Source organism: Schistocerca gregaria, chromosome 6, assembly GCF_023897955.1.
Source record: "Schistocerca gregaria isolate iqSchGreg1 chromosome 6, iqSchGreg1.2, whole genome shotgun sequence".
In the NCBI taxonomy this organism is placed as follows: Eukaryota; Metazoa; Arthropoda; class Insecta; order Orthoptera; family Acrididae; genus Schistocerca; species Schistocerca gregaria.
Genome location: NC_064925.1, coordinates 83,038,263 through 83,063,273, shown reverse-complemented (window position 1 = coordinate 83,063,273; position 25,011 = coordinate 83,038,263). Strand labels below are relative to the sequence as shown.

Below are 25,011 nucleotides of genomic sequence, written 5' to 3'. Positions count from 1 at the left end.
CAAACCTCTGCCTGCTATTACTATGTCTCAACGTAATTTCACTGGTAATTTCGTAGTTCATTTCTAATGAGCTCCCCTGGTTCGTATAGTGTATTAACATACCTGTTTCGTCTCAGCATTTCCTGATAGTACTCTACTGGATCTTTTATTGCACCTTCATTACAATTTAGGCTCATCAGTATACTTTGTTTAACTTCCTCCTGTTTACTTTTCGACCAGAACTGATCCAAAAACTTCTCACAAAATTTCTTATAGCTATGACTGTCTTTAATAGTTTCTTGCATTTTTGCTCTTGCCTCGTCCCTCAAATGCTTACACACAAACTTTATTTTTACGAGCGGTCCCCACGATGAAGGTAAGGAATTTTGGAATTGGGACTGCCATAGACATGGATGCTGGTAGTTATTGGGAAGAGGACAGCAAGTGTACGTCTTTATCGATACAAAGTGCCTCGTATATTCCTCTTCTGCATCTATTTCTTCCGAGTTTGGGCTATACCCAGTTGGGTTTGGCATCCGTTTTATCTGACACAGCCGTTCTTTTAACAGTCTAAGTTCGTCTTTCTATTCCTTCCTATTTCTCTCTATTAAAGTTACTTCTCTCTCCCTCTGTAATCTACCTGTTAGTGTGTTTTCTTCGCTACTGCATATTAGTTACAACTGTCTTAGGTCTTCTTTGTGCCTCCCATTTATATCTAATTGCACCTCTTTAAACCGTAATAATGATTGTACTTCTTCCTGGTCTGCATCAACCTCTCTGCATACTGTCAGACCTCGTTTAACATCTTACACTGATCCTTTCTAATGTTGTACTAATATTAGTCATTTTGGCCACTACCCCACAACTTCATTTTTTTGTTCAATTAGCGCCACTTCTTGGCGAGTGACTTGCGCCACCACGCTGTCTAAAACCCTTTGCTTATCTGCAAATAAGTCCTCTACTACCTCTTCAATTCGCTCATCCGACAACGCGAACTGGGCGGTTTTTTAGGTTAGAAGGCCTCGGAAAAGTACGGGATGGGCTGCAATCTCAAAGGGTGCATGGAAAATACAGGACGTGCATCGATCAAGGAACTGTAGGAATTGTAAATTGTTGTAGTTGTGCTGGGAAAGTCCCTGAGCTTCAAGTGCTAATAGAAAGCACAGAAGCTGAAATCGTTATAGGTACAGAAAGCTGGCTAAAGCCTGAAATAAGTTCTGCAGAAATTTTTACGACATCTCAGACGGTGTTCAGGAAAGATAGATTAGGCAGAAGGTGGTGGAGTGTTTGTGTCTGTCAGTAGTGGTTTATCTTATAATGAAGTCGAAGTAGATACTCCGCGCGAATTGGTATGGGTGGAGGTTATACTTAACAGCCGAACTAAGTAAATAATTGGCTCCTTCTACCGGCCCCCAGACTCCGATGATATTTTTGCTGAACAGTTCAGAGAAAATTTGAGTCTCGTAACAAATAAATACCCCACTCATACGGTTATAGTTGGTGGGGACTTCAACCTTCCCTCGATATGTTGGAAAAAATACTTGTTCAAAACCGGTGGTAGGCAGAAAATATCTTCCGAGATTGTCCTAAATGCTTTATCCGAAAATTATTTCGAGCAGTTAGTCCACGAACCCACGCGAATTGTAAATGGTTGCGAAAACACACTTGACCTCGTAGCCACAATCAATCCAGAGCTAATAGAGAGCATCATGACTGATACAGGGATTAGTGATCACAAAGTCGTTGTAGCTAGGCTCAATACCGTTTCTTCCAAATCCACCAGTAACAAACGCAAAATAATTTTATTGAAAAAAAGCGGATAAAGCGTCACTAGAAGCCTTCGTAAGAGACAATCTGCATTCCTTCCGAACTGACTATTTAAATGTAGACGAAATGTGGCTCAAATTCAAAGATATAGTAGCAACAGCAATTGAGAGATTCATACCTCATAAATTGGTAAGAGATGGAACTGATCGCCCATGGTACACAAAACAGGTCCGAACGCTGTTGCAGAGGCAACGGAAAAAGCAAGCGAAGTTCAGAAGAACGCGTAATCCCGAAGATTGGCTAAAATTTACAGACGCGCGAGATCTGGCACGGACTTCAATGACAGCTGTCTTTAATAGGTTCCACAAAGAAACATTGTCTCCAAATTTGGTAGAAAATCTGAAGAAATTCTGGTCGTATGTAAAGTACACAAGCGGCAAGACGCAGTGAATACCTTCGCTGGGCAGTGCTGATGGTACTGTTACCGACGACTGTGCCACTGAAGTGGAGTTATTGAATGCAGTATTCCGAAATTCCTTCACCAGAGAAGACGAATGGTGTATTCCAAAGTTTGAAACACGAACAGCTGCTAGCATGAGTTTCTTAGAAGAAGATACCTTAGGGGTTGCGAAGCAACTCTAATCGCTTGACACGGGCAAGTCTTCAGGTCCAGATTGTATACCGATTAGGTTTCTTTCAGATTACGCTGACACAATAGCTCCCCACTTAGTAATCATATACAACCGCTCGCTCACCGATGGATCTGTTCCTTCAGATTGGAAAATTGTGTAAGTCGCACCAGTGTTTAAGAAGGGTAGTGGGAGTAATCCATCGAACAACAGACCTACATCATTGACGTAGGTTTGCAATAGGCTTTTGGAGCATATACTGTATTCAAACACTATGAATCACCTCGAAGGGAACGATCTATTGATACGTAATCAGCATGGTTTCAGAAAACATCGTTCTTGTGCAACACAGCTAGCTCTTTATTCGCACGAAGTAATGGCCGCTATCGACAGGGGATCTCAAGTTGATTCCGTATTTCTGGATTTCCGGAAAGCTTTTGACACTGTTCCTCAGAAGCGACTTCTAATCAAGCTGCGGACCTATGGGGTATCGTCTCAGTTGTGGGACTGGATTCGTGATTTCCTGTCAGGAAGGCCGTAGTTCGTAGTAATAGACGTCAAATCATCGAGTAAAACTGAAGTGATATCAGGTGTTCCCCAGGGAAGCGTCCTTGGACCTCTGCTGTTCCTAATCTATGTAAATGACCTGTGTGACAATCTGAGCAGTTCTCTTAGGTTGTTAGCAGATGATGCGGTGATTTACCGTCTAGTAAGATCGTCCGAAAACCAGTATGTTACAAAGCGATTTAGAGAAGATTGCCGTATGGTGTGGCAGGTGGCAGTTGACGCTAAATAACGTAAAGTGTGAGGTGATCCACATGAGTTCCAAAAGAAATCCGTTGGAATTCGATTACTCGCTAAATAGTATAATACTCAACGCTGTCAATTCAACTAAGTACCTGGATGTTAAAATTACGGACAACTTCAGTTGGAAAGACCACATAGGTAACATTGTGGGGAAGGCGAGCCAAAGGTTGCGTTTCATTGGCAGGACACTTAGAAGACGCAACAAGTCCACTAGACAGCTTACACTACACTCGTTCGTCCTCTGTTAGAATATTGCAGCGCGGTGTGGGATCCTTACCAGGTGGGATTGACGGAGGACATCGAAAGGGTGCAAAAAAGGGCAGCTCGTTTTGTATTATCACGTAATAGGGGAGAGAGTGTGGCAGATATGATACGCGAGTTGGGATCTAAGTCATTAAAGCAAAGACGTTTTTCGTCGCGGCGAGATCTAATTACGAAATTTCAGTCACCAACTTTCTCTTCCGAATGCGAAAATATTTTGTTGAGCCCAACCTACATAGGTAGGAATGATCATGAAAATAAAATAAGAGAAATCAGAGCTGGAACAGAAAGGTTTAAGTGATCTTTTTTCCCGCGCGCTGTTCGGGAGTGGAATGGTAGAGAGATCGTATGATTGTGGTTTGATGAACACTCTGCCAAGCACTTAAATGTGAATTGCAGAGTAAACATGTAGATGTAGATGTACACAACCCTATGTTCGGCAAAATCACTCTCTACCGCAACCATACGTACTTCCACGTTACTAGCTTTTTCGTTGGCGGCGTCACATACCTGTTTCAACACACTCACTTACCTATCTCGCTCATATAACTGATTATCCATCGTCAAAAAATTCTCATCGAGAATGGAATATAGCTTCCCCATTCCCTCTTTATAACCCTTGTCCATCGCTTCTAACCTCTCCCTATTATCTCTATCCCTCTCATTAACTCTATCCATCGCTTCTCATCTCCCCTTATTGCCTCTATCCATTCTTTGTAAAAACTGTAGTAGCGCGTTATCATTTGTTGTAGTCGGTACGCTCACTTCAGGTGCCTGAGAACCCGCAGCTTCGCTTGGGGGTGCCACGCTTTCAAAGCACGTTGCCTAGTAACGGAACTTCTTGCCGCTGTCCCGGTCGGCCTCTAGGGAATGCACACTACCTTCCGCTCCGCTGGCTACATCAAGGTCGCCTCCTGCTTCCGGCTGCACTATGTTTTCCGCTACGTTCGCTTCTGAATCACTTCTCTCCATTGTGACTAAAGTTTTGAAGTGTGGCCTGGTTACCATGAACATAACGCGAAAATTATTCTACTACTTACTCAGCCCAGAACAACCAAATATTCAAATACACGAATAAAAAAAGTATATCGTAACCAAATCAACAAGAAAAATTCAGAGAAAATTACGCATTTGCAACATTAGCTATTCCAAAAAAGACTGTTGATCATTGGTACACAAAATTTCTTCCCACTATCGTCTTAAATGACGCAAAAAATAAATAAATAAATGCTGTCTCTTAATCGTAAATGTGATTTAGGTTAATTCTCACAATTCGATATCACAATAATATTGGCAGGGTCGAAAAATGGGAGGTTACCCTCATCTGTGGCGTCTAGTAGTCAGGTCTACTAGATGAGTGGCCTCCGAAGAGAGTGCTTTTATTATTCGTACAACAGAAATATTTTCATGATTTATCATACCCACTGCAACTATGTTTGAAATTAGAGCCCTAGTACCTAACAGTTAAGCTATAATTTATTCTCGTCTCTACTTCTTAACGCAACGGAATGGATAACACATCTGACTAAAAGCTTGTGCACATTTCTGATGGACTCACTCCACCCTGGAAAGACCACATGTCCTTTCTGTGGCGTATATTTAAATCAAAGCTTGAGTATGGTATCATGCCTCAACAAAATGGCTTCCACAACTCAATAATCAAGACCACAATTTGTTTCGTGTGTCTACCCTTTTATTATAATAAATTCTTTCACACTAATGTTGCATAATTTCTTGCATTACACTTAAACACAATAGTTAAAAAAGGGAGTCTCCACCCAGTGTGCATGACATTACATAAGCATTTTACTGTGCTATGGTCTCGTAATGTTTCTGTTTATTGCTACTGTGCACTTTCTGGATTGGTAAGGAACCTTTCGCTACCTCATCCTTTACCATACTCTCATAAGTTCATTCATTAGCAACATAACGAATTTACTAACTATCGGGCTGTACTAAGGAAAACAATGCTTGACCCACTGTATTTGAAATTAATTCGCTATTGTCTCATGAAAATGGTTCAGATGGCTCTGAGCACTTAACTTCTGAAGTCATCAGTCCCCTAGAACTTAGAACTACTTAAACCTAACTAACCTAAGGACATCACACACATCCATGCCCGAGGCAGGATTCGAACCTGCGACCGTAGCGGTCGCGCGGTTCCAGACTGTAGCGCCTAGAACCGCACGGCCACCCCGGCCGGCTGCCTCATGAGAATCTTAAAGATTAAATATACAAAATAAATCACATTGGTAGTGTAAAATGTTGTGGATGGCAGGAGAGCCAACACCGTGGTACTAGAGGAGGCCGAAATGCACGCGTTTTAGCACACGCAGGCTGGCGTGAGGTCTGGAACAGGACAAGGAAATTAGAATTTAGAAAAACGGACGTATCTGGTGGAATACTTAACTTTAATCCATTAATTATGAACGTCGGTCTTCACGGTACATGATTCACAATATCAATAGTAACTGATAATGCCTCCTTGCTAGGTCGTAGCAAATGACGTAGCTGAAGGCTATGCTAAACTATGTCTCAGCAAATGAGAGCGCATTTTGTCAGTGAAACATCGCTAGCAAAGTCGGTTGTACAACTGGGGCGAGTGCTAGGAAGTCTCCCTAGACCTGCCGTGTGGCGGCGATCAGTCTGCAATCAGTGATAGTGGCGACATGAGGGTCAGACGTATACTAACGGACCGCGGCCGATTTAAAGGCTACCACCTAGCAAGTGTGGTGTCTGGCGGTGACACCACATAAAACACATATCAAAAACAAAATGTTTGGTTATCTACTTGTTCTGCTTTCCCACATCAATCAATAGTCATCCCAGATTCACACGTCACTGACAGACGTAATAAATCTCCGTACCACAAATTCTGGAGGCTTTGTACACATCTCCCTGTGCAGTGTACCCCACATGGTGTTGCTAAATAGATGACCGACCCACCTGAATTCTCTCTCAGAGTATCAGAATATCAAGCTAGCGTCACAGGAATGTATCTCATAATGGATATTTTTTGTGTATTAATTATCTCACACACGGATCCGCAACTGAAAGCTTGCACTTCTATTTTTTCATTGTCTTATAGTCAGGTTGAGACTCACATTGTACTTACCATGTGGATGTGCTTGTCTCTAACTGAAGTTCTGCACACGCAGTTCTTAAATATTTTCAACTTAGATTTACACACACAAGTATTTCATCTTAATATTACCACACGCAAGTATTTCATCTTAATATTACCACAGGCAAGTATTTCATCTTATAATTACACCATTTAGTCTCATTGTGACCGTTGGTCTCTTCCGAAGAATCCTAAGTTCCACATGAATTTTTCCTGCTTCTCTTTTTCCGAACAATTCACATGAGCCTCGCACCAAAAGTTTCTGAAAATAAAAATCATAATTTTTATCTACTCTAAAATATTCCACATGCATACTATTTTCATTTAAATTTGTTTCTCTGGAGCACACATAAAACACGTCTTCACACCTCAGCAACCAGCGACAGAGTACCGAAACATGGCCGTCATCTGGTCATCACGTGCTTCCGCAGAAGTGGGGGAGGACCTTGCCACCGTACTGATCAGCCACATTCCAGGCCGTCTTGTGCTGTAGTATACTTCCTCTCTTTGGTTCGCCAAAGGTGACCAGAGGACTGTCTCATAGATGATTACAGAATCTACCTTCACTATCTGTGATCAGCAGACGACCAGCCATTCATCGAATTCACAAACATCACCAAACTGGATATGGAGATCTATTTTCGGGAAGTGCATACCTGAATAATTAAATATATAAATTGTCCTTCCTTCCTACATTGGTACCCGGGTTCGGTGTTTTAAGTAAAATGCTTTTATTATACAAAAATGCTGTTCTGACATGAACAACGAAGTAAGTTGTTGTACATATTTTCTATGCCGGACAGTACTGTAGTCTTTAAATGTTCAAAAGTGTGTGAAATCTTACGGGACTAAACTGCTAAGGTCATCAGTCCCTAAGCTTACACACTACATAACCTTAAGTATCCTAAGGACAAACACACACACCCATGCCCGAGGGAGGACTCGAACCTCCGCCGGGAGCAGCCGTACAGTGCATGGCTGCAGCGCCTGAGACCGCTCGGCTAATCCCGCGCGGCACTGTACCCTTTCACCGGGACCAAAACCTGGCAGTTCTCACTATAGCCGCGACTATCGTCCTCTTATACTTCTGAACGTGGATTATGAACTTCAAAATGGTTCAAATGGCTCTGAGCACTATGGGACTTAACATCTATGGTCATCAGTCCCCTAGAACCTGGTACTACTTAAACCTAACTAACCGAAGGACATCACACAACACCCAGTCATCACGAGGCAGAGAAAATCCCTGACCCCGCCGGGAATCGAGATTATTAACTGCTGGCCGTAGTGGCTGATCGGTTATAGTCGCTACAGTCTGGAACCGCGAGGCCGCTACGGACGCAGGTTCCAATCCTGCCTCGGGCATGGATGTGTGTGATGTCCTTACGTTAGTTAGGTTTAAATAGTTCTAAGTTCTAGGGGACTGATGACCTCAACAGTTAAGTCCCATGGTACTCAGAGCCATTTGAACCATTTTTTGATTATTAACTTTTCGCCCATATTACTCGTCCACGTCTGCAGGCCACAATTGAACATTTGATCCATCCTGGCCAGACATGTTTGGGCGGCGACAATACATCCACAGTGCACTTGGTGCCTACCACGACGTCACGGGGCTGACAGTGGCCTACCGCCTCCGAGGCGCCCTGGTAGCTGTCGAGTTTGATCACGCCTTTGATCGTATCGACCATGGTTTCCTTCACAACATGCTCGAGGCATGGGCCTCTCTCAGGCGTCAGCAAGGGTGATCTTACCCATAATCCACGGGGATCGCTCCCGAATTATAGTCAGCAGTCACCATATTGAACACATCCCTCTTGGACGGTCGTCGCGACAGGGATGTCCTTTATCAGGTGTCTTATTCATGGCCCTCGAACATGCGCTGCACAGCCGTCGTTAACGACTGGAAGGCATCTGCGTCCGAGACGTGTCTTTCCGATGTGGAGCCTTCGCAGACGACGTGCTGCTCTTGGTGCTCTCGGGTGACGAAATCTAAGCGACGCGTCAATGGTGGTGTCGCTACGATACAGTATCAGGCAGCGTCCTCAACATGCGTAACACGACTTTGTGGATGTCAGGAGAGGCCTTCCACACCCGACAGCCATCCCCTTCCAAAAGCTTCCCTTACTGACCTCTTTGGGGGTGCATTCTCCAGTACAGTTCGACCAACTGCGACAGTCACACATCGCCGATTACTACAAAAGACACGTGCGCTGCTCCATTGTAGCAGATTTTGTAACATGGATATGACTGTCCGAATGCGTTATGTCAACACTTACCTTAACTCCAAACTTTATTTTTCACACATTCTTCCCCCGACGGTCACCATGGCCCACAGATTCCAGTTTGCGTACGGAAGATTTGTGAGTGCAGGTCACGTATTCGACAGGACGTTTCGTATTGGCGCACACTCCCCTGCAGAACGAAAATTTCGTTCTGTAAACATCTCCCAGGTTATGGATAAGCCATGTCTCCGCATTATCCTTTCTCCCAGGAGTGCTAGTTCCGGAAGATTCGCAGGAGAACTTCTGTGAAGTTCGGAAGGTAGGAGACGCCGTAGTGGCAGAACTGGAGCTCTGAGGACGCGTCGTGAGTCGTTCTTGGGCAGGTCAGTCGGTAGACCACTTACCCATTAAGGGAAATGGTGCCGACCTCGATCTGGGTCCGGCACACAGTCAAATAATTTATTACTTCTTTACGTTTGTACTCAAACATGTGATTACTTACTTAACAAAACTGATATTAATGCATAGGTTAAAGATTCTACTTCAATTGTAATACAACATTTTTGGTCGGATAAGATGTAGTGACCTGTATTTCGTTGCAAACATTTACATATCTGAAGATGGTTATTGAAGTGGTTGGAACTGGATGCAACAAAACATGCGATCTAGGCAAAAAGTGTTCTAAAAGCATGCTAGACTTTCAAATTTAGAAGAGCGCCTCCTACTTCCTCTGACGGTGTCAGATAATCATTCGTCTTCGACGTACATCATCTTTACGCCAGTGACTGTTATAAGTTTTTATTACACGCTATTGCAATTTTGGCCTTTGGCAATTATCAAGTGCTGAAATTACAGCTTTAAGCCCTGTCAACGTAATGTAAGCTGACACATTTGTATGTCGTTGTCAATCCTGTTAAATACATTCGTGTCGTTGAATACGTTGCCCGCACGGTGTAACAACGACACGAATGTATTTAACAGGATTGACAACGACATACAAATGTTTCTGTCAGCTTAAATTTCGTTGACATGGCTTAAAGACGTAATATCAGCATTTGATAATGGCCTAAGGCCGAAATTGTAATAGTGTGTAATAAAAACTTATAACAGTCATTGGCGTAAAGATGATGTCCTTCAAAAATTTTTTATGTCAGTGAATCCAGCTACAACAAGTATATTTATAGACAATCATTCTCTTATTGTGACTCTCCAAGCTTTCCCCGCGGATCTGTTGTAAATATTCTTCAGGGGTTTGCCACCGGAATTTGCACAACGTGATCCAGTGCCAAACGCGTAAAGATTATTTACTACATTCTCTTATTGTCTTTACATAATCGCTAATGATACGAGAGATATACAGTGACCGCCACAGCACAGCATTCTTCGAATACCACGTTTCTATTTATTATGTTTTATTTATTTATTTATTCATTTTTGTCAGTCTTGTTACTGGCTCAGTGCGAGCCGCCACGAATTCTTCTGTCGTGCCAACCTCAACCTCTGACTTGTCATCAGTTATTTGCCGGCTGTATTGCAATCTCTATCTTCCCACACAGCTCCTCTGGTACAGGGTCGGCCACGGCGTGCCAAACTGCGCGTGAGCACTACGTACATGCCACGTGTGGGCCGAGAGTCAGCCTCTCTCGGCTTTGCTAGGTACTTCTGGGCAGCGCTCCGTACAGCGAAACTTTTCATTTGACATTGCGGTAAGGCATTCTTCGGTAGACGGGACTTTCTTCGTATGACATTCCAGTACCTGTGTTATTCCGAATACGATAAAAGTTCCTTTGAACATGCACGCGAGTTCAAAGGAACTTTGCATGGTAATTCAGAGTAACACAGGCGCTGCAATATCATGTTCAAGTAAAATGTCTCGCCTGTACAGGAATATACGTAATGGATGCGCGCGTACAGGTTGTCGACACATGGTTGATGACACACAGAAGTTTTGGTCTGGCCGTGAGGAGGGCACGGATAGCCAAATTATAAGGTGACAGCTCGCAATAAGTGGGAAATTCGGGTTAGAGACTCGGTCCGACACGTATTTTCAGTGTCTTCATTCCATTCTACAGCTCATGATTGCCCATATTCGCAACAGCGAATTCATTTCATAGACTTTCATCAGTTCAGCTGAATCGTAGCGTCGATATTGTCTACTCTTCGCTGTTTGTTTGTGAGAGAAGTTGACATGTCCAGTGGCTGTTTGGACAAAAAGAGGGAATCTAGAAATCTGTCGTCTGAAGCCTTTAAAAATGAATAGAGATGACGAAAGAACAAGATAAGAATTCTCAATATCTACGGTATAGCATACTGTTGCGTAGTCGACGGAAGCGCAAATTTGCTATTGAATGACAGAAAGAATTTAAAGGTTTAGTTAACGAAGAAAGGGCAAAAAACATGCTCAAAACACACGTTTCGATTATATTGATAAACACAGAAGTAAAATACTAACCACGGGAAGCAGAAAAGGTAAATAGTCCCTGCCAGTTATCGGTTGAGATCGAAAGCGAAGGTCTCGATAACTTTAACCGTAAGGAAGCTGAAAAATTGCATTAAAATGTGAGCAACAGCCGGGATATGAACATCGGGCACTTTGCTTACGAGACAAGAGCGCCAACCCTTACACCACAACAGCACGATGGCTACCGTTGCTGGATGGACTACTCGAGTCCAGCGGCCTCCCCCAGTTCAAATCTAAGCTGATTTACTCCATCTTAGATCGTCACTATTGCCGAGGCTCTTGCAATGGAACAGCACCCTAGCGTTGGATATAATGGTGAATGCTGTACCTCATGTGTAGGTGATCAGTAGACCTTATAATTAAATTTTTTGCCGACATTTGAGTTTTGCCGCTTGGGTACTCCATGCAGCAATGCAAGCTGTTGTGCTGTTTCACCAACTGCTGCGTAGCACGGAATATGAACAGAGAGCCAATACTGTTAAATGTTTTTAATTCCAGTCTTTGGTCACAATATCAATTCCTTTAACGATGACCGATTCAGAATGGTTCAAATGGCTCTGAGCACTATGGGACTTAAGTTCTGAGGTCATCAGTACCCTAGAACGTAGAACTACATAAACCTAACCAACCTAAGGACATCACACACATCCATCCCCGAAGCAGGATTCGAACCTGCGACCGTAGCAGTGTCGCGGTTCCGGGCTGAAGCGCCTAGAACCGCATGGCTACCGCGGCCGGCTTCAGTCAGTAATGACCATCTTCAGATCTGTTCTACACCATGTCCCAATGTGGTAAGGCCGTAAAGGCATCATCAAAGATATAAACATACACAGCACCGCATCGTGACAACTTATTTTAGATCCATGTGACGATGCCATTATGGGCTTATCACATTAAGACATGGTGTAGAACAGATCTGAAGATGGTCATTACTGACTGAAACTGGTCATCGTGAAAGGAATTGATATTGTGATAAAAGACTAGAACCGCTCTGCCGCAACGGCCGGCTGAGGTTAATCGGTTATGTCCTTTGCTTTGACGTAGATTTTCCAAAATCAACCACTTTTCATGGCCAATTAATTTGTTATCGACTTACATATACAATGTGGCCCCGGTAAATAACTAAATCGGCTAAGAGAACACGAGAGTCATGACGTAATTCTGCAGCAAATAAAAAACCTGTAAAAGGACGCGATATGATGGAGAGACTCTCAGTTCCTACTGTGTTTGTTCCAGCAAATGTTTCCTACTCACCTTGTTTCCTTTCATTCCTGGGAATCTTATTTTGCAGATAATGTTTGTGTAACGCTTTCCCCGCGGCGGCGCCTAGAAGAAACCTTTGTCGAGGAAGCCATTAGGGGTGGGTAATTGTTGCGGGAAGGCGTCCCGCGGAGCAGCAAAAAATGTCCTCCGCGCGCCTGCGAAGAAAGAAGCGATGCGGCTGCAGAGGCGCTCAGACCGCGCGCTAATGGAGATGGAGTAGCTACGGCTAGCGCCGGCGCGAGCAATTCCCACGACAGCAGCGGCCGGGTGCGGTGTGCGGTGTGCGGTGATTGATAAGCGGGGTCTGCGACGCGCACGGCTGGGGCCGCGCTGCCTGCCGGTGATTATCCGCGGGCCACGGCGGCTTTTTCCGGCAGCGCGGCAAACAACCGGCAGCGCTTTGTGCAGGTCTGTGGATAACAGCGGGGTCGCGCCCGGCTCGCCACACCACTCCGGTCCGCGCCGCACCACAGAACAGCCAGCGCCTCGGCTCTTAGCGGAGTAATTGCGGCCTCTGCGAGGGAGGGCGCGGTCGTTTTCGAGCTGGAGCAATTAAAAATTAAATTAAGTACTCCGCCTGCGCTGCGACACTCTTCTTAACCACCCACATTGCAACCCTGTAGTCTTCCCCGCTACACAGCGCGCAGTGGGCAGTCCTGTCTCTCTGTAGACTGTTCCTTTCGTTCGGCTCATCCTTTTTTTTATCTCTCTCTCTCTCTCTCTCTCTGTCTCTCACACTCTAGCTCACCTACCACTCACACTGTGTCTATTATCCCAACTGGAAAGCTGAAAGAAAATCTGGAAATGTTTTTGATATTTTTGAGTGGTTTGATACAGTGTCAAGTTATTATCTCGACAGGTGACAAAGGCTGCATCCATGTAGCTCCTAAATTCGTTACTTTCATGTCGGTGCACCCACGCTCTAGGAGTACCGTCTTTGACTACTCATCAAAACCTTCTGTACACTGGTCTCGAATGCAGTTACTGCTTCAAATTTGAACAACAATTGTAGCGCCACCACAGTTTTGCCACCCATAATGCCAATTCCCACACCTTCTACCCCTCTGCAGGTGTACCCCAGGGCTCTGTCGTCTCACCTCTCTACCTCCTGTACACGGCAGATATGCCCCCCAACCCCTCCAGTACACCTCTTGCAATATGCCGATGACACCGCATTCCTTTCCCTCGCTCCTATCCTGCTACGGTCCCAACGCCTTCTCCAGAATCACCTTGACCTTTTTGCTGCATGCTGTAACCACTGGTTCCTGAAAATAAATCCTTCCAGGCAATCATCATAGGTTGTACCACTCGCTCCTCCTGGCTCCTGGATTTCTCCCTTACTGTCTGCACCCGTCCTGCCCACCTCACCCCCACCCTCACCTACCTTGGCCTCACCATTGACCGTCACCTCACCTGAATCCCTCATCTCCGCTCCATCCAATCCAAACCCCACAACCGCCTCCAACTCCTCAAACTACTCTCAGGCCGGATGTGGTAGTTGCACCCCTCTACCATCCTCCACACCTACAAATCCCTAATCCGTCCCATCCTCTGTTATGCCAGTCCCGCCTGGATATCTGCCCCCCCCCCCCCCCCCAAATTCTATAAGTCTCTCCAGATCCTTGAGCGTCATGCACTCCGCCTCACCTTCCGTACACACCTCCCGTTCCCTACAAGGATCCTCTATGGCCTCATTCCTTTCCCCCATCTGCCCCTATTCCTCAAACATATCCGCATACTCTACACCTCCCGCCACTTTGATCCCCCTCACCTCCTGGTTCTCTCCTCTCCCATCCCAGCCACCTGCCACGTCTTCACTGTTGTGTCCCCCTACCCTCCATCTCTATACTCTTCATATCCTGTCCCAAGGTGGCTTCCTTCAACTCCCCCCCCCCCCCAGATGATGATCTCTCTCCCTCCATTTATCCCTCCTATCATCTCTGATCCTCACCTCCCCTCTTTTCCTCCGTCCTTTTCTTGGGCTCCCTCTCCCCCCTTCCATCCTCTTATTTCCTCACCTCCCCTCTATCTGCCCCTCTTCTCTCCCCCAAGTCCTTTTGCATTTCCCTTCTCTGCCTTTCCCCATTCCCTCTCGCATCTGGCCTGCCCCTGCCCCCCCCCCCCCTTATGAGTCCTCACCCTTTGGTTCCCCCCTTTTCATTTTTCCTCTCCTCCCTCCTTGTTGTCCCCCTCATCTGCCCAGCCCCCGACCCCCCCCCCCCCATCTGCCCTTGGCTATGCTGCATCGTCTTTGTGCCGACATTTTAGTGTAGTGTTTACAGTGAGTGTTCAGTGTTGTGTGTCTTTTCCGAAGTGTTGCGAACGGACATCATACTGTCGCTGGGTGTGATTTTTATATCTCTTTCGAACAGAAACCAGACTGTCGCCATGTTTTTGAATTGTTTGTCTCCTATCTTACCTCTTTGCTTCCTGTGTATTTTATTAGTATTGCCAACCCGTTTAAGTTTCCACAATTTCCCGCCGTTTTACAATTTAAGTCACCGTTTTATCGCCTCGTTTTATTGTTTCTTATCTTCTTCATACGTCTGTAGGCTGCAGAGCAGCATACTAAGCTGCTGCCAGCTCCCCTCTTCGTGCGTAGTTTAATTTTGGCCTCATACATCAGCAATGAAATCTCGTTGAACAATAAATACCATCAGCACTGTTCTTAGAAAATGCAGTCTGATTCGTTTAATTTTTTTCTTTTATAAATAGAGTTCAGTACCACCGGTGCACATTTATTTCTTACACATCGCAATATTGTTAGCAGTTTCAAGTAATTTAAATTTGCCACTGATAAAAGTTAAGATGGCGGCCAACAAAAGATAGAAGGTTTCTTCTTTAATTAAGATTTTCCTTTGCTCAATAAATAATTAATCATTGAAGTTGATGTCACCAACAAAAAAATTATTAAATTTGTTTTGCAAATTAGTTTAACACAAACCCATAGTATTTTCAACTATTAGTACAGACGAAGTTGCTATATAATCGCAACTAACAATGGCTGTGCCTCTTGCAGCTACGGTAAAACAATTAATACAAAGTTATAATTAAAGGAGGAAGTGATTTTTCAATAAATAATCATAAATAGTTTTAGCGCATTTGAATCTATTTTTTTTACCAGCAAATGGACATAAAAGGACAATAATTTTACATTAAATGTTTTTCATTCAACAGACCTCAAATCGATTCGCGTCTTGCGTCGGCGACGTACATCATGGATGTTATACTTTGTCAGTGTTTTCCACATGTTGCCTTCCTCACCGACTCTGAGCAGAGCCTCCTCATTCCGTACTTTATCAGTCCACCCGATTTCCAACATTCGTCGGTAGCACGACACCTCAAATGTTTCGATTCTCTTCTGTTGCGGTTATCCCACAGTCCACGTGTCACTACCATAAAATGCTCTGCTTCAAATATACATTCTCAGCAATTTCTTCGTGAAATATGGCGTACGTGTGATATTAGTAGACTTGTCTTGGCCAGGAATACCCTTTTCGCTAGTGCTAGTCTTTATATTTTCCTTGCTCCGTCCATCATGACTTATTTTGCTGCCTATGTAGTACGAGAGCTACCCAGAATTGTGTGAATGACGTCATCAGTCTCATGTTGAGGCAGTAACGGCCATTCTTCCTGCAAATCTGTTCGCAAGCCTGGGAGAGTTGTTGGTGTATGCTGACGCGATGCAACCTGTCTCCCTAGAGCATCCCAGACACACTCTAGTGCATTTAAATCGGAAGAGCGATCATGCTAGGTCATGAATGCAGTGTCTTCCGTCTCCAAAAAAACATTACCAGCTCCTGTTCTGAGGTAGAGCCTTATCGTCCTTCAGTGCGAAGTCTAGGCCCACAGCACCTCGTAACAACTGCACATGAGATCCCAAGATCTCCTCAGGGTACCTGACGACAGTTGAATCTTGCTGTTTCACCCATACATGAAGAGGTGTTCGAGTGATCAATATAATTCCTGCTCACAGCCTTTGGGATCTTTCTCGATAATGGCCGGCCGGAGTGGCCGAGCGGTTCTAGGCGCTTCAGCCTGGAACCGCGCGACCGCTACGGTCGCAGGTCGAAACCTGCCTCGGGCATGAATGTGTGTGATGTCGTTAGGCTAGTTAGTCTTAAGTAGTTCTAAGTTATAGGGGACTGATGACCTCAGATGTTAAGTCCGATAGTGCTCAGAGCCATTTGAGCCTCGTCGATAATGGTCTCTTTCCTCAATGTGTGGGTCCCGAAATTGTGTTCCACGTACCCTCCAGATGCGAATTCGTCGAGAATCACTCTCCAGACCAAATCGGGACACATCTGTGAAAAGAACATTGGCCCACCATCCAACCGTCCAGGTGGCATATTGATGACTCCACTCTAAACGTTCCCTTCTTTTAGTTTAGTTTTAGTTATGTTATGTTCCGTAGATCATTTTCCCGATTATTTTATCGGTATGATGTGAAACAAGTCAGATTACAAGATATATACGCACACATGAATAGTGCTAATATTAATATTACTGAGATTTTTAGTTCTATACGTGCAACAATACTCAGAGGTAGGGTTTTTTTTTTTTTTTTTTTTACCATTTCTGAAACAGAAACTCGTCCGTGGTGTAGAAGACTTGCCCAAAATAAATGATTTTAAGCTAGATTTAAAACCCGATCTGCTACCTGCCAGATACTTTATGTTGTTGGGCAAATGATCAAAGATTTTTGTTTCTGAATAATGTACTCCATTTTGAGCAACTGACAGCTTCAATAACGGTTAGGAAGACACGCACAGGTAAACAGAGAGTAGGTCTCCAACAATAAAGGCCACTCTGTCGAAGGCCTCTGTACACCGTTTGCCTCAATACAACACGTCGAGTGGTTGCTAGGAGGTCAGACGCCAGATGGAGTGGAGTGCTAAGGCGGTAGAGTCGTGCCCTTACAGTCAAATAACAGTCCACTCTTTCTGATGTAACCCCTGTCTGGGTGTCTGGGATACAGATTCACTTTAAACCATCGGTCCACATCACTTTGCGACTGGCTGCTTCCATTCTTCCTATGACTTCCACCGCATAGAGTCTGTAGACGTCTGCTCTGTGCCATACTGCACCTTGTGTGACTGCATACACAGCGACTCTGAATGGCGACTATCCTGCAAACACTATCTTGCTTCATAGGTGCCGTGACTTCATTACTGGGGTGGTTGTCAGTTGGTTGGTATGCCGTCTTCCGGGCGGAACACAATCGTAACGATATCTGTTGACTGTGTGTATGATTATATCGTGAAAGAGAGACAGGGCGGGGAAATGGCGGTTTGTCGCTTTAATTCTGGGCACCAGTGCATTTGTCGCTCGCCTGCAGTGCGTGACGTCACGGCTCTGCTCTGGCCTGCAGGAGCACGTGCGCGCGTCACGGGAGGCACGCCTCGACGCGGCTGGCAAGTCGACGCCCGGCGGCTCGGTGGCGGCGCTGCGGTCCATGGGAGCTGGCAGCCGGCGCGCCAGCGGCAGCGGCGCCGGGGGCGGCGGGGGCGGCGTCGCTGTCCCCGACGGCGGGGGCGGCGTGTCGGCGGCCGCTGCTGCTGCTGCGGCGGCGGCGGCGGTGGGCAGCAAGTCGCCGCGCGCGCGCTCCGCCCCCGACGACTGCTACGTGCCGGCGGCGGGCGGGCTGCTGCCCATGCTGCTGCGCGACACGCCCCCGGACACGCAGCTGCCGCCCCCGCCGCCCCTCAACGGCGACGCCGTCTTCTTGCGCGACGGCCGCCACCGCGACGGCTCCAGCTCCTCGCCCCGCCTCTTCGACGACGACGACGATGAAGAAGACGACGACGGAATGGTAAGTTAGCGGCACGCCTTCGTTTCTTTTTTTAACCATGCTTCCAGTCACAATTACGTATCCAGACAGACGCTATCACCTGTCTCATAAGGCCATCCTGAGGTACCTGAGCTACACAGGTGGACAGTTTGTTCACCCTGTTGTCGTCGTGTGCAACACGTGAATGTGAAGCTGGCCGATTCTGACGCTCGAACCACTTTATTAATAAACAAAATTGCGAATCTGACTGGGAACAAAATCATTTCAACAATTACAGCAATCACTCGTCTCCATACGACAAAAACGTCGTTCATTATAAAAAGCAGACCGACTTGTTCTCCGCTTTCTTTTTCGCTATGTTGTTTCCCCTCCTATTCCAGTGCCAAGTTCACAGTCTGATATGGCGAGTTTTAACCAATACTAATTCTGGAAGAAAAGGTGAAAATTCAGTGAAGATATCCGTCTCGCTTTAATAAAGCGAGGCTGATAGAAAATTAAGTTGGAACGTGGGGGATCCAGGGGTGGAACTGGATATTAACGCTTAACATTTTTTGTAAAATAAGGGAGCAAAATTAAACCCTCCTTAAAGGCATATCCCAGTCTGATATGGCGAGTTTTAACCAATACTAATTCTAGAAAAGAGGTGAAAATTCAGTGCAGATATCCATCTCGCATTAATAAATTTTGAAATGCTGTTCCATAAGGCTGACAGAGAAATGAGATCCAGGGGCGTAACAGGATATTAACGCTTAACAATTTTTGCAAAACAAGGCAGCAAAATAAAACCGTCCTTAAAGGCATAAAAACCACTTTGTAGTATCACCTAACATACCTGACCTGAAAAATCACTTAAAACTACATATTACAAATTTTTGGCGTACGTTTTAAAGAAATTCTTACCAATTTCGTGTTCTGCATTAACGTTGAAATTGCCAGAAATATTATCTTAAAATAAGACATTCTCGAGTGAACAGTATACACTAAGAAATATGGACTCTTCAAAACATCGCGAAGGGTAACAAAATATGGTTCAAATGGTTCTGAGCACTATGGGACTTAACATCTGTGGTCATCAGTCCCCTAGAACTTAGAACTACTTAAACCTAACTGACCTAAGGACATCACACACATCCACGCCCGAGGCAGGATTCGAACCTGCGACCGTAGCAGTCCCGCGGTTCCGGACTGAGCGCCTTAACTGCGAGACCACCGCGGCCGGCGGTAACAAAATAGCGGTATGTTAATGTCTTTTTGAAAACTACTGTTTCTTTACTGAAGCCCACTGCTCGCACGCCTGGTATATTTTCTGTCTTACGAATAGACAGGATAAAATGCCTAGTAATTAAGCATTCGTACCCAGCTATACAAGTTTTTTTGTCAGATTCTTGATTTGGGTATAGTACTGAAATGCCTTATGTCGTAAAATTGATGCATTTAGTTGTTCTGAAAGCGGTGCTGATATTAAACATAATGAAAGCCGGTTAAAAGCTGTGAGCTTGCATCACTGAGCAATTGTTTCACCAGGTATCCAGTCTAGTTTATCAAATTGCCAACCAGGGTAACATTAATTATATTTTTTAATAGCCATCTTACAACAGCCACTGATATATATGAAGAGTATTTAAATAAAAAGAATTAAGTCTGTTTATATTTGGACATTTATTTTAACATTGATCATTGTTCTGTTAAAATTCCAGCATATTAAACTTGATTCATAACTAAACTGGTGCCTTATTTAGGATTGTTAAAATGTGAGTTTTTAGTATTACGGAACACATCAAATATGGAGCCAAGATTGGGGTACCACATACAACACTGCATTCATAAAATAACACGCGGAGAACGTTGAAACATACGCAAGAGGAAATTAACCACAACCAACCGATTCAATTTTCACCCAAAGAAGTTATGGTCATAGCGCAATCCTGTTCGTCATGAAATTACCACACACTGGTATGCTAAATTCATACTAATTGTCTGTGAAATCTTCTCGGAAAGAATAGCTGAGGGCTACTTTGATGATTACACCACATGCTTCACGTGGTCAACTTGGTTTACACATCGAGAGTAACTCCACAATAATTTTGATAATTAAAGTAAATTACATCAAAACGCAATTTACAAAAGAAAAACCTCAAACTGGTTACTATCATCATACTATTAACCTGAAGCGTCAAGCAATTGTATAAGCACGTGGTACTGGTCTCACAAAGTACACCCCACGTTGGTTGAACATAAAGACAAGTTGCTATATTAAAAAATATTGTCAAGACGAGACGTTATAATCTCACGCACATTCACATTTAAGATTGATGATCTTAGAGTTATGGATCATCAACACATGTTCCACTTTGCTCACAAAACAGTGACAAAGAAGCTACGGGAAGATATTCTGAACTTCACACTCGAATTACACTGTGTTCCAATTTAAGATAACATAACATATTTTAGATCTAAACCTGAAACAAAGGTGATTAAATTTTCAGTTAGGCTGAACGTAAGAAATCCGTTGTACTACGGACTTAGCAGAGACACGCTTAGCCGGAGATCTTACCACTTCAGACGCTCGCCGCGGACAGACTGGCGTGGGCCCCTACTGAGGGTGCCTCACAGATACAAACGGAAGTGACCAGAGAGGCAGCTTCCTATACCAACATGACAAGGGACGGACAGGACCATACTAAGAATAGAAACCTCTATGCTTTTAGAAAGCGTAGCTACCTGTTCCGTCGTTGGTCCTACTGTTCTCTAGCGGACAGGCTTGTCTGCTACGATCAAGCATACATTTGCTCACTCATCCTTTCACACAGAAGGGAAGGGGGATGACAGTATCTTATCATATACACATAAAAGAAAGCGGATGTAGGTTCCATATGAGACTGTGTGACATGAATTACATGTAAACTGTGTTTTAAAGTGTAGTAGTGTGACAGATCGTTCTTGTCTATGTGCAAAAGTAACACATTCCACTGCTCAGTCGCCTCCCAGATAGTCAGAAACACCACAGTAAATTTAGAGGTGGAATGTATGCCACAAATGACAACAGATTTAAGAAACTAACATGAAAGGAATCCAACAGAAACCTTTTACTGTGATTTTACAACTTCCATGTCACAGGATAAACTACAGCCGTATTTTTTCCCGAGGGCGCCGAGCTAGATGGCGCAATCGCGAGTACGACGGTTCAAACCCGCGTCCGACTATACCGCTTTAGGTTTCCCGAGGTTTCCCTAAATCACCCCAGGCCAACGCCGGGATTGTTCTTTTGAAAGGGCGCCACCAATTTCCTTCCCAATCCTTGACACAGTCCGAGCCTGTGCTCCGTCCCAAATGACATTGGTGTCGACGGGACGCTAAACCCAATCTTCCATCCTTCTCCCGCGGGCATAATAGCTCTGCTGTGTGGTTGTGGAGAGCTGCATCAACCAGTCATCGGACTGAAGACCACAACACAGCAACAACAGCAAAAACGGCTGAAACTGCCATTTGCAATCATTTCATAGCCAACTGCTGTCTATCAGTATTTCTAATATAAGTGCACACCGTCTAGCAATGCAAGAAAAATTTTATATGGTTTGCAATCTGCTTGCACCAAACTCTGGCGAGACACTAATCCATTTTGCCTCACCCCTTTCCGTCCGAACAGCACATTTCAGGTTAACAACTTTTATTGAGCGTCATAATTGACGGATTTAAACCTATCATGTAATTAGCGCGTAGCGAATAATATGAATTTTGAGGTAACACGTCATTTAAGTGTGTGGAATTAAAAATTAACGACTTATCTTACGTTTAAAGTCACTAAAAGTTATAACAGGAAACGTGAAGGACAAATGTTGATTTAAAAGTCGCACTCCGCGCCAAGTCAAAATGACTGTCGCTTCTTCCCTTCCATTCAAGTCGTCCTCGCGAATTCGCCATCTAGCTCTGCGCCCTCGGGAAAAAATACGGCTGTAGTTTATCCTGTGACATGGAAGTTGTAAAATCACGTCACTACAATAGGTTGCAGCATTTTTCCAGTCCAGAAAGCAGCACAGTTACTTTGCGCCATGCTTTTCCGTTCTCTCCCGAGATCCCCTAATGCTTGAGCGCCGTTAACCATCTGATCTCATAAATAAAGAGTCCACACGAGCACCCAAATTGTTACAGATGTGCAATCACAATAACAAAGCCAGTGAATACAAAGGAGGAAGACAAAAATTGACTACTTCCCCGATACTGCACGCATAGATAAGTGTAGTGATAAATAAATGGAAAACACTGAATAAAAAAGCAGTTTTCTTTGATCGTGTCAGTAAACTAAATGATGTTCTTTAACCAGATGTCCTAACACTAATTGCAGAGAATGAATATGACTTCCAAATGGGAATCTATAAGTTAATGCAGATAGCCTCAGAATACAACAACAAAAACTGTCTGTAGATAAAACACAAGTGATGGATTTTCAGGGAATACAACCAGTAAGATTAAAAGTAGTCTTGATCAACAAAATCTCGGAGAAAATTAAGCGAGTTAAATTTCTAAGATTCTACATCACATATGTAAAAACCGTGACGTCGGCCAAAAACTAAATACATTCACATCCATATTAGGACCGATTGTAAAACTTTTAGAACAAAGTCAAGAAAGAAACCCAACCAATTTTTTTATAAAACTGTAGCAATACCAAACCTCACCTAAGGAAGAGAAGACTTTAGTACACAGACAGAGGAAGTGAAGTTTTAAGAAGAGTGGAACGACATACGAGAGACTATCTTAAAAGAAATCGGAACGTAAGGAAAGATCAGGCATATAGGGTGATTATAATTAAAGTTTCACTATTTAAGTGGGCCCACATGAAAAGCGGCTAATCATAGGACAGTAAAACTTGTGAAAATATTTGTAAGAACATGCGAAAGGGAAATAACGAATAACCCATTTAAAGAAACACATTTTAGTGTCGACATGAGAGGATAAAATTTGTTACAGTTGCTTACCATGGCCGGTTGGAGTGGCCGAGCGGTTCTAGGCGCTACAGTCTGGAACCGCGCGGCCGCTACGGTCGCACGTTCGAATCCTGCCTCGGGCATGGATGTGTGTGATGTCCTTAAGTTAGGTGGGTTTAAGTAGTTCTAAGTTCTAGGGGACTGATGACCTCACAAGTTAAGTCCCATAGTGCTCAGAGCCATTTGAACCATTTTTTTACGTACGATGATTACGTTCCAGTTTTCAACCGTTGCTCAGTATGAGAGCATTTGCATTCACAAGAGCCTGGAACCGAGCTAGAGATTCCATTTCACAACTGTTCGCAGCACTTTTCCAACGGTGGACCAAGGAATGTTCAGCTGTCGTGCACTGCTGGAATATCGCACATTGTGCCCAGCGTTCTCAGCCATGGAAAGAGTAACTGCAGTTTGTGGCGCAATTAGTCGTTGATCTCTCCCAGTAGCAATTCCCAGACTGTCAGTCAGTTCGAATGTCCGTTCCACCTCGGTGCGGAAAGAGGACACCTCCGTATGTCTCTAGTGTTTCGATAATCCAACACCGACTCAAAGGAAGGCCTCGGCGCTTGTTGGTGACGTCACGTCAGCTAGGCACAGCGAACGACAGGTCAGTTGCAGGCATACTCATAATGGTGGTGTCTCCCTCTCTGACACAGGAAAATGTGAAACTATTGGCAGTAGTTGACCAACACACATTGTTCTGAGAGATTTCTGCAATCAACTAAATGCGCAATTCATTACGCTTCTTAACAAATAGTGTACTCCTGAACTTAAGTTTCCACCTGTTTTAAGGGTTGACATACAAAAACAACTTCATGGTCCAGCAGCAACAGAATTCGTGCTTCTTTACCATATTTGTAAATCTGAGGAAGATATGTTTGTACTGGGTTGCTTTTACAAGAAACTGTGAACATATTGGTTCTCTTCTTTAGGTAACTTGGTTGAGTATGGGGTGAGGAGGACTGAATGTTAATGAAATGTCTTGTGATTGTACACGTTGGGGGAGGGGGTGGGGGAATGAATAAGAGGCAAAAGAGAGATACTTGTTTTACCAAATAATTTTTTTTATCTTATAAAGTTTCTGCTTTCAGTTGCAAGAGGGGAATATTTATCTTTTCTAATGTGCATGTTTAAAACAGTTTAAGCTCAGCAGTATTTTCGATGCATGAAGCTATTTTGTTTCGTGTTTTCAACGACTGTAATCTAATGACTGGCAACAGTCGGACATTTACGCATGTAACTTACTTCACATTTCCAGTGGCGATGTCAAACGAAAATAAATAAAAGAAACGAGTTAATTGTAAGTGGGTTGGGGTAAGTTTCGATAACAAAATGGATGAAGTTACTTGAATATGAATATGATCTCATATTGATCTACGTTTGTTTCGACAGGATTTAGTAATACAGACGATCTTCACTTGTAGCTTCACGACAGTAAGAAAATCTTTCATCTAAATAAAACTGCAGAATCCGAAACAGTACCAAACATTTTTCCAAAAATAAGAGATTTATAGTGATAAGCACGCCCAGGCGTTTCTGCCTGCAACAGACCTGGCGTTCACCGTGCCTAGCTGACGTGACGTCACCAACAAGCGCCAAGGCCTTCCTTTGAGTCGGTGCTGGATAAACACGAAGAGCAGCAGCATTATTGCTATTGTGTTGACAGAACAGGCTTACGAGTAAAGCGCTGCTCACCTTGTCCTGGCCCATGTTAACTGCCTG

The 25,011-nt window shown here is 44.2% G+C and overlaps 1 protein-coding gene across 1 annotated transcript in view; it reads left to right on the top strand.

Moving 5' to 3' along the window:
- Positions 1 to 8,123: 8,123 nt before the first annotated feature.
- Positions 8,124 to 25,011, top strand: part of LOC126278734 (uncharacterized) — a gene marked incomplete at its 3' end in the record, with an annotated part of 35,031 nt that continues 18,143 nt past the window's right edge. Inside the window, exons 1-3 of the mRNA XM_049979011.1 lie at positions 8,124 to 8,216; positions 17,855 to 17,967; positions 18,103 to 18,328. Coding sequence (XP_049834968.1) covers positions 8,124 to 8,216; positions 17,855 to 17,967; positions 18,103 to 18,328 — 432 coding nt within the window. The remainder of the gene's footprint in view (positions 8,217 to 17,854; positions 17,968 to 18,102; positions 18,329 to 25,011) is intronic.